The 17484-nt window shown below is 47.4% G+C and overlaps 1 protein-coding gene across 3 annotated transcripts; it reads left to right on the top strand.

Annotated features, from left to right (window-relative positions):
• Nucleotides 1–1455: 1455 nt before the first annotated feature.
• Nucleotides 1456–13423, top strand: RAX (retina and anterior neural fold homeobox). Of its 3 annotated transcripts, none has more exons than XM_082242187.1 (3): nucleotides 1456–2276; nucleotides 5337–5554; nucleotides 12549–13423. In XM_082242187.1, the coding sequence occupies exons 1-3, from the start codon at nucleotides 1979–1981 to the stop codon at nucleotides 12999–13001; spliced, it is 969 nt and encodes a 322-aa protein (XP_082098313.1). In that variant the 5' UTR covers nucleotides 1456–1978; the 3' UTR covers nucleotides 13002–13423. The 3 variants fall into 3 exon arrangements, with proteins under 3 accessions (XP_082098313.1, XP_082098312.1, XP_082098311.1); XM_082242186.1 differs by having other exon boundaries at nucleotides 5313–5542; XM_082242185.1 differs by having other exon boundaries at nucleotides 5313–5554.
• The last annotated feature ends 4061 nt before the right edge of the window (nucleotides 13424–17484 follow it).

Here is a 17484-nt window from a genome sequence, read left to right as displayed (position 1 = left end):
CCCAGGAGAGTCAGCGGCTGTGGCTGCCTTCTTGATTCCGCACTTGTTGTAAGAGCGGATGGACTCCGATCAAATGGTATTTCTGCGTCTGGAATCCTGCCATTCAGACCCACCGACGGCAGCGCCCACCGCAGAAACAGATCCGTTTGCAGAACTTTTTTTAAGCACATCGGATCAGCGCTAGAAATGTAGGGCCAGAAACGGGACAGAACAACAGACACAAAATCCGGCTGGTTGGGCAGTCGCAAGAAAATAAGTTTATTTCATTTATTTAAAGCCGGGAAGGAAAAACGAGTGGTTAATAGGCGCGGCAAATCGATTAATGCCTTAACTGCGGATTAAGCGGTTAGATTTTAAATAGGATTTTAAGCGGAGTTTTCCCCCCGGAACGATATCATATCCCTGAGTCCTCTCTGCATAACATCTTTCAATGCCGCGCAGGGAACGAGGTCCTTGCAAAAAAGAAAAAACAAGCGGCTCCTCGTCCTTTAGACCCACACCCAGGAGCCAAAAACACTCCCTCGAAGCCAACGGGGTGAAATCGAATTAAAACCCCACAGCCCTGACCTGGAGGGCTCCTTAAATCGCTGTCTTTGTCCGATAGCCCTTCCTGAGACTTGCCCAATTTATTTCAATTAACTAATTTTGACTGCCTTTAATTAATTAACAGCCTGCGAGGGAAGAGAGAGAGAAACCAGTGAAACCATCAGGCGCCTTTCTGGCAAAACGACCTCCATTCTTTCGTTAAACTCCACGGATTTCAAGGGTGGGCTTCTTGGAAAGTCTTTCAAGATTAGGAAGAAGCTGCGCCCCTTCCACGATTCCTCCCCCCCCCCCCCGCCGCCGCACATTCAGATCCTAATCTGACAAGACTCCCAGACGAGATCCCTAGGCCCCTAAATCGCTCCTCCTTTGACAAAGAAATCCTCTTGTTCCCGTTCGCAGGAGGAGATTTTCTCAAAGTGTGTTTGTGGAACAGGGCATAGTCAGCGCGGCTAGTAGCCCTCGCTGCTCCTCTCCGCGAATTTGTCCCTCTTTTAAAACCCACTTGTTTTTAAGACGTGCGTACGTGAGCTCCAAAATGCCTCCTGGAAACTTTGCCCTGCTCCTCCCTCCCTCTGCAGCCGCCTGGACCTTCTGAAACAAGTTTTCTGCCCTTTTTAAAAGCAAAAATAAAACCTCTTTCCCTCTTCAACCGGAGTTAGCCCGTCGGAAGTCGAGACCTCCCCGAAACCCTAGCAAAAAAACCAAAACAAAACCGCATCCACTCCTTAGCCTCCCTCGACGGCGAGCGTTTCTCTCTGGCTGCTTCCTCCCCGCTGGTCAGTTTCCTCGAAGGGCCGCCCTTCCCGTCGAGGGGAGGAGCCTGAGGAGAAGGAGAGCCCCCACCCCCGTTAATTCAGGTGCCTCCGGCCCCCAAGTCGCACAAAGCCCCCGGGAGACGGAGCGCACGGGAGCAGGCAGGCAGCAGCGCCCGCGGAACTCCGACGGGACGCACCTCTGCTGCGCCTCTCCCAGGCAGGGCTGGTGGCGTCGCTGCGCGGGCGAGCTCCTTGCTCTGCCCGGAGAAAGGTCACTCCAATCCTGGCCGCTGATCCTCGGCCGTCCGAGGACGACCCGGCCCCGTCAGCTTGGAAGGAGACGGGAAGGGCGGCTGGGGCCGAGAGCCGCTTAGGCTCAGCGAGGACTCTCAAGCCGCCTTCGCCCGCTGCTGCCCTCTGACACGAGCAGATCCCGACGGGAGTTGGTCGCCTGAGGAGCCTCTCAAATCCTTCCAGCCGTCGGAAGGAGGAGGAGAAGAAGGAGGAGGAGAAGCAGGGTATCTCCGTCGTGCTCTTGTTGGACGGCTGAGCAAGGAAGGAGCGCGCATGGCATAGGGGAGCCCCCGGAGGTCCTTGGAAGGGGAGGATCGAGGGCTGTCCTCCTCGCCCTCCCCCCTCCCCACACCAGCCCCCTGCCCTGCCGCCAGGAGAGCTCCATGCACCTGCACCAAGGCTCCCTTCTGAACATGACCGACGGCGGCTTCTCCCTGACTGGGCACTTGGTGAGGAGCCCCAGCGGAGGAGGGAACCCGTCGAGGCTCCACAGCATCGAAGCAATCCTGGGATTTACCAAAGAGGACCCCCTTTTGGGTGCCTTCCAAGCCCACGATGCCAGTGGCGGAGGCAGGCCCATGAAGGAGGCAGAGAAGCGCAGCCCCAGGGATTGCTTCTCCAAAATGCCAGCTGAGCAGCCTGGCCAGGGCCAGGAAGGGCCCGCGGAAGAACACTTTGGAGGTAAGCCGAGGGTTTTTTTTTGGGGGGGAGTGTCAGGTCATAGTCTCCCACTTACTGGAGGAACCCAGTCCTCCTGTAGCTTCTGGGACCAGTGAAAGTGTGTGGTTCCTTTGCTTCAATTTGAAGGAGACCCCCATTAACCCCCTTTAGAAGCAAGTTCGAATAACTTCATTATTATTATTATTATTTTGGGAAGTATTTAATGATTGCTGTCTTATTATGTTTGATGTATTATGTGCTGGAAGCCACCCAGAGTGGCTGGGGAAACCCAGACAGATGGGTGGGGTATAAATAATAAAATTATTATTAAGAGAGGGGCGCATTTTTAAAACGGGCGCCTTTAAAATTAGTTAAGTGTTGGAGGGGATAACTGAGGATGAAGAGGAGGAAAGCATTTTAAAGATCAGGCATCTTTGTGAGACGCCTCAGACACAATAATAAAGATCAGCCCTCTAAAAACCCCACTCTTTAAAAATCCCAAACACAGGGAGCTGCCTTACACAGAGTCAGACCATGGGTCCATCTAACTCAGTCTTGTCTACACTGACTGGCAGCCACTCTTCACGGCTTCCAAGAAGTGTCTCTTCCAGCTCTCCCAGCTCTCCCAGCTCTGCCTGATGGTGATGCTTTTCAAAGGAGCAACCTATTGAGTGTGTCTTTGGCTGCTTGAGCAAAAAGTGCCCCGGGTGTTCTGTAAATTGTACAACTATAGAAAAGGCACTATGGCATGCAAAGAGGAAAGAGAACATTTCCCAGAGCACAGCATGGCAAATTAAGGCAAGCACACTGAAACTGGACACATTCGCATGTCCCACTGAACTTAGTGAGGCTCCCTGCATGGGCTGTTAATGCGGCTGAGGCGCCATCCATTACAATGGCATTTTATACTGAAGTACGTAAGTTGCTACAAACATGAGTTTGACCAAACTGCGGGAGGCAGTGGAAGACAGGAGTTCCTGACGTGCTCTGGTCCATGGAGTCGGAAACGACTAAACAACAACGTATGTTGGAGACCAGATTTCCCAGGGAGGGATTCGCACCCTAAACTCATCATCTTGAAGGCAAATGCTCAGATTATTTCAGTGGGACTTGCTTCTGTGCTAAGGGTGCTGTTTCCATTTGGGGGGGAATAGCTTTGGAGCTTAGGAGACAGAGAAACATGGTCTTGTCCAGTTCTTCAAGCTTGTTTTCTTATCTCATCTGGGGTTGCCACACTTGTCCAGCTTATTCCCAAATGGATCCATTAAATGGCACGGAACCAACGGACCAATACTCCTCTGAGCTGTCCATTTTATCCAGGAGTTCCTCTCTCTGAGGGCTGCCACCTCTGCTCACGTTAGGAAGAGCTTAGCTGGTGTGGCCACCCTTAGAATACTGTGTCCCGTCCTGATCCCCACATCTCAAGAAGAGTTTCGTAGAGCTGGGAAAGAGTCAGACATGGGGCAAAGCAAAATGATCACAGGGGCTGGAGCAACTCCCTTTATGACAAAGAGTTGGGGCATGATAAAGGTGTGCAAAACTGTGCAGGTTATGAAGGAAGTGGACGCAGATATGTTTTTCTACTTAGAACTTGGGGACACGCAATGAAGCTAAATCTTGGAACATTAAAAGTTCTTCTTCACTCAGTGCCTAGTTAAGGTTGCACTTCCAAAGGATGCAGCGAAGTCCACCAACCTGCATGACTTTAAAGGGGACTGGAGAAATTTAGGGAGGGCAAGGCTACTTGCCTTGTCGGCTATGTTTTCCCTCCACAGTCAGAGATTACATGCCTTTGAATACCAGTTGCCTGGGAATCACAAGTGGGGAGAGTGCTGTTGCATTCCTGCCATATTTGCAAGCTTCTCGCGGGCATCTGGTTGGCTGCTGTGAGAACAGGACGCTAGACTGGACGAAGTGTAGGTCTCATCATTTTCTGGTCCCACCAGCACATCAAATTCAAATTGCTTCCCCCAGGCTACATTGCACTTGTGTCATGTGAATCACGCCCCACTTGTGAGCATCTGGCTCAACACCATGGGAAGCGGTGGGAAAGCTGGCTTAGGCAGACTTTGCTCTAAGCCAGCAAGATGCAATCTCAGACCTTTCCAAAGCAGATGAGCGATGGTCCAAAAACAGCCATTGGAGAATGGGTCGGAATGGCCTCTGTTTTACCAGGGGAATAGTACAGTGCTGGGACAAAGGGGAAGGGAAGCATCAAGCTGTGCAGAGCAGTTGAGTGGATCAGCTTCCATTCATTTAGATTTTGATAGAATATTATTAACTCATAATAATATATAAACGACCAAGACCATGTATCTTTGGCTGGGCACAGAGCTGCTAAATTCAGCATAATTCTGAGCAGCCCTGCACAGGATTGCTGCAGTCCAGATCAGAGCTAACAGACTTCAAAGCAACGAAATCAATGGCATTTGCGTATAGGTAATAGGTTTAGGATCCAGGGTAAGGCTGCAAAAGGCAATATCGATGTTGCTTTTAACACTGGATTTTATTTTGAAATAAAGTCAAAACTGAAGGCAACAGAAAGGAGGAACACACAGAAGGATACAGCAAGATCACTAATTAAGTAATGTGATTATATGGTGCTGATTAATAGAAATACACATTTTCTTTCTTGTAAAACACTTGAAGTCTTTTAAAAGATAAAGGAGATCTATCTATCATCTATCTATCTATCTATCTATCTATCTATCTATCTATCTATCTATCATCTATCTCTATTAGTTCTCTGTGAAACCAGCTCAAAATTTTAAAACAAATCAAGACAAGAAGTCTGGATTTATTAAATTTGGAAGCAAATGGTGTTGAAATCAGTGGTATACTTACGTTCACTCAAATGTGCTTAGCATCAGGTAGACATGCTGGTGTGAATCAGCTTGGCTGCCCAATCCTTTGCACGCCTACTCAGAAGTAAGTTCTACTGATTTCAATGGGACTTACTCCCCGGTAAGTGTGTACAAGGTTACAGCCTTAAATCCATGAGCTCTGACTCCATTTGTTGGTGGGTTGCCTCACCTCTCCTTCTTCTCCCCCCCCCAGACCCCTACTGCTCCAAACGCTCAGAGGAGTGCTTGAGTCCAGAGCTGGCCACTTGCAACAACAGCGACGGCAAACTGTCCGATGAAGACCAGCCCAAGAAGAAACACCGGAGGAACCGGACAACTTTCACCACCTACCAGCTGCACGAACTTGAGCGAGCCTTCGAGAAATCCCACTATCCCGATGTCTATAGCCGAGAGGAGCTGGCTATGAAGGTCAACCTACCTGAAGTGAGAGTCCAGGTAAAATGTCAAGTGGTCTTCTCTTCCTCCTCCTCCTTCTCCATCTAGCCACATGGTGAAATCTTGGACAGTTTATCCTCAGGTTCTCATTTTCATAAGAAGACCTCAGTCAAAAGCAGCCTTTCCCTGCTAATCCAGTAAAAGTCTCCCCCACCCTGGATATAATTTCAGACTTTGCATACGTAGTAAAGGATTTGCCTTAATCTGCCTTTTTTTAACACTTCAGACTGCAATCTCTCTCTAATTATGAGTGTTTAGTTTCAGATACTCTGGCTAAGAATTCTCCTAATCATGCAATGTCCAGCACAGGAGAAAGGTGTTGGTTGATTTGTTGTTGTTTTGGTAGATCATGCAATTTGAAATATCATCTACATTGATGTATGTGTTTTTAAACTTATTGGAAGTTCCCTATTTATTTATTTATTTATTTATTTATTTATTTATTTATAGGGTAGCGTAGATTTTGGGGTAAGAGAGGAGGAGACAGAAAAGGAAAGGAGAAACTAAAATACATACATACATACATACATACATACATACATACATACATACCTTAGTTTAGTTTTAGTTTCCCAAGTATGTGACAACTAGGCTAAATTTTCAAATTCTTTGAATGCTCCAGAAATAGCATGTGCAATTGGCACCTCTTTCCATGTTCTTCCTGCTACAACCCTTTGCATGAAAGTTAGGGATTCATTAAACAAGAACCAGCTTTCCTGCAATTTTTGAGTGAATCCCAAAGTCAATAGTGGTGATCTGTCATGGAACAGCCCCACAGAAGAAGACAACGATGGCTACCCAGACCTTGTTGCTGGTTCCAAAGGGGTCCCCATAACAGTTCAAGCTTCAGGAAACCCCCCCCCCCAAAAAAATGTAGGTCCACCACTGGTCTGGGATATGGAATAATATTATGTTATTTGAAATACAGCCTATGTGATCGGCACCTTAGTATCTAGCAATGCCCCCAGAGAGGCAGGTTTTTCAAGCTCTTTTTGTTCATTTTCTTGCTTCCAAATTTGAATTTATTGCTCCATCTAGCCTCTAGCAGCACTGCAAAATTGAGAGCAGGGTTTCTTTTATTACCTGCTTCCCCTTTTCGGTGATAAGCTGTGGATGGAAGTGCAGGATTGCCTGCCATTTAAAGTCGCACAACCCTTTAAATTTCCCAATGCAGCTGTAGACATCAGCTCACTTGGTCCACAGTCCTGGTGTGTGTCTGTGTCTGTTTGTCCCACTACTTCACCTGCTGAACGGCACACCTGGACAATGCTGGATTACCAAGCAGGCAGATTAGGCACCGGTCCGTCGGCCCCGCAACTTTTAAGGGCCCCGTGACAAATGGATCAAAACAACATTGATTCGATCTTGAAAGAAAATCAGAACCAAGCTTTCTTAGTTGAATGTTATCCCACTAGAGCAGGGGACCCCGAGATTTCGACTGCCTAGGGGGTCTCCTCAGGGTTTAATCCGGCACTGCACCTGGAGACCTGCTTGCCACAGCAGCTAAGGAAGGGGGAAGGCAAGAGAACTGGGAAGCGAGCGGGTGAGAAGGCCCACAGCTGCCTCCTTTCCCGTTTCACGATAAACTTAAAGGCATGCGCCCAGGGTCCGGGGGAAGAGGTGGCAGTGATTCATCAGGGCTTTGGTGTAAACTGAAGCCCATTGGGCCACCCCATTAGCTGAAGTGGAGGTAGAACTGATGTGCACCCATCCCTTTTGTGTACATGGGGCTACTCACTCTGCCCTGGCTCAAACCCAAAGGGCAGTGCTCCCCTTCCTGACATGTCTAGAAGCCAACTGGACCAGCGGTTGAATTTTCCTGCAACACTGTAGACAAGAGAATGTCCTTCACAGCACATTTCTAAGCAGGAGCCCTATGTCGTCAACCCCCCTGAGATCTGCAGATGAGGTTGTCTACAAATTAATAATAATAATAATAATAATAATAATAATAATAATAATAGGGGCACGCTTCCAGCAACTCCTGTAGCCAAGCTGGTGCCCAACATATTGCTCTGCTTTCCTTCGGACCCCATCAGCAAGGCTGAGAGGGGAGTCCTGACTTCTGGGCAGTCCATACACACTGCCCAAGCTTGCGCCCTGAACACTTCAGTGCTGCTAATGCAGCAGTTTGACTTCACCCCTGGAAGCGCACTCCATTGTCTCCTGAGACAGACAGATGTCAACATCACAGCTCTGCCTTCCAACATCTCAGGGTCCCTCTCCACCTCTTAGCATTTGTCATCCAAAAAAGTCACTTCAATCTACCTCATAGTTGGTTCGGCTCCCATCTACGTGCAGTAACACCATGTGTGCGTTGTGGTGCCTATAGGATTCTTGTGTATTCTTCCTTCCTGCCCCTCCTTTATTCAACATAGTGCTAAGCGGGGTATGTGTGCATGGAACAAGGTCTGCTTGAGCACTGAGACTTCTAGCCCCACATGCTGTTCCGGGTTCCCCCCATCCCAACCCTCTGGAGCAGATTTAGGGAGCATGCAAGAGGACGCATAACAGCAGAAGAGCAGGATGTCCACTTGTGCAAGCAAGCAGGCCTTATTCCGTGCATGCAACCATTGAGTTGAATCCTGTCCCATGTGTCCAACTTTGCAGCCTTTTCTCCAAAGGGCTGTTCAGTCCAAGCTCAGTTTGAAAATCTTTCAGAAGGGAGACCAAGAAAGGCCTTGAAGTTGCCCTTCAATAGTTAGTCCCCAGACAGCAGGCGGAGCAGGCACAGGTCACTTCCGCACTGCGGTGAGATGCATTGTATACTTCTATTGAAATTCCAGCAATTATTTCTAAATGTGTATCCAGTGGCATAGCGTGGGTTGTCAGCACCCGGGGCAAGGCAAGTAATGGGTGCACCCCCTGACCCGTGGATTTGCGCCCCCTAATCCGTGGATTTACGCCCCCTAACCCGTGGATTTACGCTCCCTAACCCTAACCCCCAGATATTGCGCCCTGTGCGGCCGGCCCCCCCTGCACCCCCCACGCTACGCCACTGTGTGTATATGCATATAGAACAGCACGTGCACCTTTTATGCAGATCTTTTCCCCTATCTTGTGGTGATGCATAAGGAGCTGCTCTGTGGGGTGGGGGGAGAAGGGAGGAGCCCCTTGTCTGCTCCCCCATTGGCGCAGCCTCCCACATGTTGGGGGCTGAAGTTCTGGAGAAGGGGAGTTTGCTGTACTTGAGCAAACTCCCACCTCACATCCCCCCAGTGAGATTTAAAACCCTGATCTCCCAGAGTTCTAAATCTGGCAGGGTCCTGCGCAAGTTAATGCGGAGCAAAAGCATATATATTTGCAGTGCAGCAACCAGCTAAGCTCTTTACGGTACCCGTGTTTTTCGCTAAATGAATTGCATTGTGAGAGCCTAATTTGTTTAGAGGAGGTTATGAATGATTGCTGAAGAACTTTGCGGAAGAAAGCAAGAGCCCCTCGATTCACACACTTCACAGAAATTGAGGGGAAGTGTCAAGGAGCAATATTTACCTCCTTATCGCATCGAGATCCTATTGTGGGTGGATACATATGGAGATATGTTTTTTCCACCAAGGACTTAAAAGTACGGCACTTACCCTTAGCTGGATCCCACCAGTTGTAGAGTGTGTTGCAAAGAGGTGCGTTTTCCTTGTGTGTGTGAGCCTCCACCTCCGCTGCTTCTCAGAAACGTCAGTTCCCACCGAAAAGAAGAAAGTTGGGGATTTCTCCCCCACCCCACCTGCTTAATTGTAAGTGGGAGGTTTTTCGCAGGCTTAATTAAAGCTGAATGATCTGTAATCCCTGGATCACGAAAATGTTTGAGAAGCCTGAAATATTTACTAGTCATCTGTAAAAAGAAGAAGGAAAAAATCTGGGAGGGATTCCAAAAGCGTGTGTGTTTGGAAAAAGCAGCCTCCAAAAACTAGCACTAATTTTATCCCTTCTAGTGGGTAATGAGAGCAGATTTGGGTTTATGGACTAAGGGGGATTATTTGATGGGGAGCATGAGACAAAATTGCCTGCAGGGGGTTTCTTTTTTAACCCCTCAAGTTTGAATTAAGCTCAGGGCTTGGTATGGGTTTTAAAGGATTTTGGCCGGCATCTAAACTCAGAAAGTATATGAGAGAGAAGCTCTTTTTCTTTGGGCAATCAAATAGTGCTGGTTGACTTACAGGCAAAATTCTCCTATTAAAGCACCCTTGGGATCTCATTTACTTAAATGAAAACAGGGTCCAGCAGCACCTTGTGATTATTTAGGCTTCAAGGCAAATAACTGTGATTTGGCTGTTTACTTATGAGCTAGTTTCACAAGTCTCATTTAATATACAGTGGTACCTCTAGTTAAGAACTTAATTCGTTCTGGAGGTCCGTTCTCAACCTGAAGCACCATTTTAGCTAATGGGGCTTCCCGCTGCTGCCACGCTGCCAGAGCACCATTTCTGTTCTCATCCTGAAGCAAAGTTCTTAACCCGAGGTACTATTTCTGGGTTAGCGGAGTCTGTAACCTGAAGCGTCTGTAACCTGAAGAGTCTGTAACCCGAGGAACCACTGTACAAGAGATATTTTCACATATCTGAAAACTCATGATTGAAAATTGCATGGAATGTGCATTTTGATCTACACCCGACTCTGGGGTGGCCAAGTTTATATACACTTTATATATACTTTTCAATTTTTTAAAATTAATTTTCCAGATTATTACAAATCAAACCAATTTATATTAATTTAATACAATTTCTTAAAATCAAGTTTCCCACTGCTGTTCCAAACATATGATCATACCATTTCCTAACATAGCCGCATCATTTCTTATTTAGAGTCCAGTTGACATCCTTCACTTGCCGTTGAACCATTCTTCCAGCTGGCCACTTTTTCACCTTACAAACAGCGCCTTGGTTACATCTTATAAATAAACAATCCATTTCACAATATACATTGTTGTTCCGGACCTGGTGTGCTGGGAGAGTTAATTACTATCTTCCATTGCTCCTCTTTCCGAAGTAACAAACAGAATAACATAGCATCAGCCACACCAGGCATAGGCAAACTTGGCCCTGCAGACGTTTTGGGACTACAACTCCCATCATCCCTGGCTAACAGGACCAGTGGTCAGGGATGATGGGAATTATAGCCCCAAAACATCTGGAGGGCCAAGTTTGCCTGTGCCTGAGCTACACACATCCTTTTCATTATATAGGGGAGGACAGGAAAAAGGAGGCTATTTGAAAACCAAAAGAAAGCATAAGAAAGCAAAAATCACCTTATGCTCCACCTTCCTTTCCCGGCCGTAAAGGTTCTCAAGATTCAAAGAAAACATTCAGATACCTTCAAAGAGCCAAACCCTGTCCGTTTGGCAGCTGACTGATTGCAGCCTATTAGGATATGTCGGTTCAAGAGCACCTCTTGATTAATGCCAATTGTCCGAATTATGGAGGAACCAACCACAAATCATGCTGGAGACGGAGACTCGTCTATGGCAGGGACACACGCCCAGGTCACACACCCCTTGGTCTTTCAAGTTGGCAGACACAGGCTTGAGTGGCACAGCAGGATGCAGTGAGCTCCCCAGATCCCACTGGGGAACATAGCCAGGATTTTTGCCTCATAAATTCTGGTTTCCTCTGCCTGAACCTCCTCGCTGCTCACTGAAGTCCCCTCTATTGCAAGGGCTGCCTAGTCCAAGTCCAGGTTAACGAAGCCGCAGGAGGAGAGCAGGAGGGGCTCATTAACAGTTTAGCATCTGCATGGCTGACTGAATAGGCTCACAGCTCACCACATCGCAGCCTTTCCTGAGTCGTATCCCTGAGCTTTACCTTATAGGTAAAGGTAAAGGGGACCCTTGACCATTAGGTCCAGTCGTGGCCGACTCTGGGGTTGCGGCGCTCATCTCGCTTTATTGGCCAAGGGAGCCGGCGTACAGCTTCTGGGTCATGTGGCCAGCATAACTAAGCCGCTTCTGGTGAACCAGAGCAGCGCATGGAAACGCCATTTACCTTCCCGCCGGAGCGGTACCTATTTATCTACTTGCACTTTGACGTGCTTTTGAACTGCTAGGTTGGCAGGAGCAGGGACCGAGCAACGGGAGCTCATCCCATTGCGGGGATTTGAACCGCCGACCTTCTGATTGGCAAGTCCTAGGCTCTGTGGTTTAACCCACAGTGCCACCCGCGTCCCTGAGCTGCATTATATTTCTACTTAAATTACAGGGGTTGTAATTTGTTATGGTGAATATCCTATGAGCAGTGCAGCTTGCCAGATGAAATTATCCCCTCTTGTCCTCACCCCATGACATGTTCTGGGGTTCTCCCCATTCCCCCCAGAGCCAAATTCAGGGGGTGAGAGGGAGGAGAGAAAGCCCCATTGCACAAGCAGAGGTTCTTGCAGCAGGTTTGTACTGACAGGACTCCTTGGGTGATTCCTTGCTTATTGTTTCCAAATCTGCATCTATGCCTATAAATTAGCACGTGTGGATTTTACACAAAACCGTGTTTTGCATTCTCATTTTTTGAATCCATTGTCACTGGCTCAAGGTGGCCAATGTTGATGTGTTTTATGATGTCTTTGTGTGAGGGAGATCAAAAGCAGGAGAAGCTTCCTTATGTAGATTGTTGTTGTTTAGTCGTTTAGTCGTGTCCGACTCTTTGTGACCCCAGGGACCAGAGCACGCCAGGCACTCCTGTCTTCCACTGCCTCCCGCAGTTTGGTCAGACTCATGTTCGTAGCTTCGAGAACACTGTCCAACCATCTTGACCTCTGTCGTCCCTTCTCCTTGTGCCCTCCATCTTTCCCAACATCAGGGTCTTTTCCAGGGAGTCTTCTCATGAGGTGGCCAAAGTATTGGAGCCTCAGCTTCAGGATGTGTCCTTCCAGTGAGCACTTAGGGCTGATTTCCTTAAGAATGGATCAGTTTGATCTTCTTTTATGTAGAATAGGATGTCTCTATTTTCCTCTGAGAAATGTTGGAGGGTATGTGTCTGCTTTGTATTTATGTGGTTTTCCCTTTTCCCTTTAGGTTTGGTTTCAGAACCGGAGAGCCAAGTGGCGTCGTCAAGAGAAGCTGGAGGTGACATCCATGAAGCTGCAGGATTCCCCCATCCTCTCCTTCAACCGCTCACCTCAGCCCTCTGCCATCGGGACCATTGGCAGCAACTTGCCCCTGGACTCGTGGCTGAACCCGCCCATGCCCAACACCAGCCCCTTGCAGACGTTGCCAGGATTCGTGGCTTCCCCACAGAGCCTCCCCAGCAGCTACACCCCTCCCCCTTTCCTAAACTCTCCCCCCATGGGACACACCTTGCAACCCCTAGGAGCCATGGGGCCTCCACCGCCTTACCAGTGCGGGACAAACTTTGTGGACAAATTCCCGCTGGAAGAGGTGGACCCCCGCAACACCAGTATTGCTGCGCTGAGGATGAAAGCGAAGGAGCACATCCAGTCCATTGGGAAACCGTGGCAGACAATATGAGGAGGGAGATCTCTGGCTCGTGTGGTTTGTGAGAAAGGCTCCCCTTGCTCCACCTTTGGAAAGTGGTCTCATCCCTTAGATCTTATGTTCTGGACAGATAAGCAAAGACTATTGCTGTTAAGAGTGCCCCCTCATTCTGTGTTGTAGAAGCCACCTGAGCATTAAACAGAAATCGTTCTGCACCTACCTACGTACCGACCAACCCCTTAATCCTCCAATTTAGCCACTGCAATCTTTGTGTTCTTCCCCACCTTTGGCACAAGATTTAGGGTTTGGTTCTAGCTTTGCTTTGATTGTTGTATTTCTTCTTTTTTAATGATCTAATCATCCAATATCCCTGACTCATTGGCTGGATTACAGTAGAGGTGACAAAGAAGCAGGAAAATGTTGTATCCTTCCTAGGGACGTTTTGTAAAATTAAAACACACATATTTTCAGACAGGACGCTGGGGTTGTTAATTCTGTATCTATTACTTATGGTTTGTAATTCTAAATCTGTTGACTGTGGTTTGCGGCATTCCTCTGGACCATCAAGGTTTGGTTTTGTAAGCTAAATCAGTAAGCAGATCATCACATATTATTATTATTCGTTCCATTTATATTTAGAGGGGGGGATTCAAAGCGGTTTACAGCACACTAAAACACCAAATAAAACCATGCAGGAGAAAACGTGACTGAATAAAGTCAAATATAAAGTATACACCCAAAGCAACATTAGCAGGAAACTAAAATGTTAAATGAAAGATTTCAAAATAAACCATTGCGAAGGAGGTCCGCTACAGAGTGCACATTTAATGCAGCAAAGTTAACCAAAAAAAATCTTAAAACATTTCAAAAGAAGACACTACTAAAGGAAGTCAAATATAAAATGCACACTTAAAGCAGAATAATTAACAAGAGAGTACATTATCACAAGCATAGAGCGTATCTGCTGCAGTTCTGCCAATGGTGGCTCGTTTCACCTGTTCCTGGGTACAAGGAAATAACCTGTGAATATTTGTTCTGATCAACCTCACTTTAAAATGTCAATAATAATAATACTCCACCCATCTGACTGGGTTGCCCCAGCAACTCTGCGTGGCTTCCAACATATATAAAAATATAATTAAACTTTTTTTAAAAAAAAATCCCTATACAGTACAGGGCTGCCTTCAGATGTCTTCCAAAGTTTGTATAGTAGATTGGTAGCCGTGTTGGTCTGCCATAGTCAAAATAAAAAAAATTCCTTCCAGTAGCACCTTAAAGACCAACTAAGTTAGTTCTTGGAATGAGCTTTCGTGTGCATGCACACTTCTTCAGATACACACAGATATCTGAAGAAGTGTGCATGCACACGAAAGCTCATACCAAGAACTAACTTAGTTGGTCTTTAAGGTGCTACTGGAAGGAATTTTTTTTATTTTGACTAAAGTTTGTATAGTTACCGTATTTTTCGCTCTATAACACGCACCCGACCATAACACGCACGTAGTTTTTAGAGGAGGAAAATCCGTAGGCATGCCACCCGTAGGCATTCCCTCCATAACACGCACAGACATTTCCCCTTACTTTTTAGGAGGAAAAAAGTGAGTGTTATGGTGCAAAAAATACGGTATTTCCTTGGCTCGGTGGTCGCATAAGGGATATTGTATGTGATGCATTTGTACTTAACTAACCCTGCGCCCTGCCAATGCTGCTGGGCTCTAACTCCCATCTGCCCCCAGCCAATGGTCAAGAATGATGGGAGCTGTAGTCCAATACCCTATGGAAGGCACTCTGTTTCCCACCCTTGCGCTAAAGGGCCAAAGGCATGTTCTCTTTGGGAAACTGGATGAATGAGTGCACCTTGAAGATGAGCAGATAATTGCTACTTGAGGTCTGGGTGGATTTTGTCCCTCTCCCACAGGGCAAAGTTGACTTGCATCTGGGAGAAGGGGACATTGGCTTCTGCCTTGATCATGAGGTTTGACTCACGTGCTTAGACCACCTCAATGGTTCTGCTAGAGTACTGATTTTCTGTTAGCTTGTTCCTAGTCTATGTTTATAGCATAAGATACAATGACATGGACTTGGATCCATAGTTTTCATGCTCCTTGCATTCAGGAAACACTTCCCAAGTTGACCCTTGTCATGGCAGGATTCTGGGGCACTGCAAAGGATTCTGGGGCACACGCTAGGCCACACGCCCAGTATGCAAAGAACACTACCTGGCCTCAACCAAGGAGCATGTTCTGGGAATTGCAAGGGTGTTGTGCACTGTCAAGTAACTCACCAATGGACTCCTCCAAGACTCAGCTGGTAAAGCCAGGGCCCTAGGCAGCACATGCTACCAGTCATTCTTGAAGAAATAGCTGGTCCTTCCTAGCTGCCATGGGAGACTTGATGCAAAGGAGTTATTTTGAGCTTTAACGAAGGTAATATTTTACCAGGCATTTGTTGTCTGAAGAATCATCTTAATTTCATTGCCAGGATCAAGAGACATCTGCAGATGGTTTGTGATACCGTATTTTTCCTTGTATAACATGCCCCAGTATATAAGATGGCCCCTTTTGGGGGGACTCCCAGGTAAAGCAGTTTTCTGCCTAGCTCAGCACTATGTATTCTGACTGGCTCTCCAAGATCTCAGGCAGACGTTCTTCCCATCAGCTGCTCCTGTCAACTGGAGTCATCCAGGGCTGTACCGGAGACCTCTTGCAAGTGAAGCATGTGCCGGATTATTGAACGGTAGTTAGGGATGAATGAAGCAGTTTGTTTTTGTCCATGTCACCGCCACAGGTGTTCCCTCAAAAGCATGGGCGTTGACAGCCCTGTGCATGCTTCCGCTTGGGCAAAGAGCTTTTCCTTTCTCTCCTCCACCTCAGTGCCCCATGTGCCTCCCCCAAATTGGCTCCGGGGTTGCTGAGAGAAACCCCAGAACATGTGGAGGAGAGGAGAATAATTCTGTCTAGCAAGCTGATATGCTTGAGCAGATGGCATATTTCTAATAGTGTGACATTAAATTCCACCCACTGTGTACAATACACTGGGCATCTTATTTTTGTGTGTGAACACTAAAATACAATAACCTATTAAACATTAAAAGCATCCCTAAACAGGGCTGCCTTCAGATGTCTTCTAAAAGTTTGGTAGTTATTTTTCTCTTTGACATCTGGTAGCAGGCTGTTCCACAGGGTGGGTGCCACTACCGAGAAGGCCCTCTGCCTGGTTCCCTGTAGCTTTGCTTCTCGCAGTGAGGGAACCGCCAGAAGGCCCTCGGTGCTGGATCTCAGTGTCCGGGCAGAGCGATGGAGGTGGAGACGCTCCTTCAGGTATACTGGGCCGAGGCCATTTAGGGCTTTAAAGGTCAGCACCAACACTTTGAATTGTGCTCGGAAACGTACTGGGAGCCAGTGTAGGTCTTTCAAGACTGGTGTTATATGGTCTCGGCGGCCGCTCCCAGTCACCAGTCTAGCTGCCATTTCCCCACTTTCAGTATTTTACTCCTGCCCTAGAAAAAATCCCGCATCCTCCCATGTTCAAAAGTCCATTCTGCCTCGTTTCCGCATTAATCTGCCATTTTGTTCACCAGCTAGCAGCGGTTCTCAACCTGTGGGTCCCCAGATGTTGTTGGACTACAACTCCCATCATCCCTGACCACTGGTCATGCTAGCTAGGCATGATGGGAGTTGTAGTCCAACAACATCTGGGGACCCACAGGTTGAGAAACACTGAGCTAGGGGCTGTGCCCCTGCTCACCTGCTCCCACTCTAACAAACCTCTAAGATCTTCTCCTTCCCACCCCTTGCAACTAATAAACTCACTTTTCACCTTCCCAACCCCATTTCTGAAGCCACTTCTTTCTTCTATATCTCTGCAGCTCCACTTTGCACCCCTGTTTTCATCTCCACCTCCAGGCCCAGGCCTCCTCTCCCTCCTTTTCTGCATCATCCCCCCACTTTGCACACAAACCACCCCATGAAAACCTCCTGTATTCTCCTCTTTGCACACATTGCAACTGCTAAGCACCCTTTCCCACTTCTGTCCAGTTATGAAGCCACCCCCTGCTCCTATTTTTCAGGCCCTTTCATGCTGCTGCTTTCATCTTCCAGCCCATTCCCATACCCCCTACTGCATCCTCTTTCTTGCACCTCATGGTGCACCCATTCCACTCTCCTTTTTCCTCCACCCTCCTTACTTTTCCCAACTCTTCCTTGCACACAGATCAGTTTTCATGCCTCCTCCTCCTCCTGTTCTTCAGCTTCCTTGGTACCAACCCACCCATGCTGAGATATGCTGACTCTATCTTTAAGATGAATAGAACCTTAAAAGCCAGGCTGTCCATTAGCTTGTTCAGTTAAAGAAGGTTCCGTTCAGCTGACGGACATTGTATATATGCGTTTGCATTTTAATAAAATATCTCTTCTATATTACTACAATGCACCTGGAACTTTGTGTTGAAGACAATTGAGGCAGCAGTAAAACTGCTAGCACATTTGCAAAGCTAAGCAGGGTCCAGGGTGGTTTC

Source organism: Podarcis vaucheri, assembly GCF_965113315.1.
Source record: "Podarcis vaucheri genome assembly, chromosome: 11".
Lineage (NCBI taxonomy): Eukaryota > Metazoa > Chordata > Lepidosauria > Squamata > Lacertidae > Podarcis > Podarcis vaucheri.
Note: the sequence above shows the minus strand (reverse complement) of the source record. Positions and strands in the feature narration are given on the sequence as shown.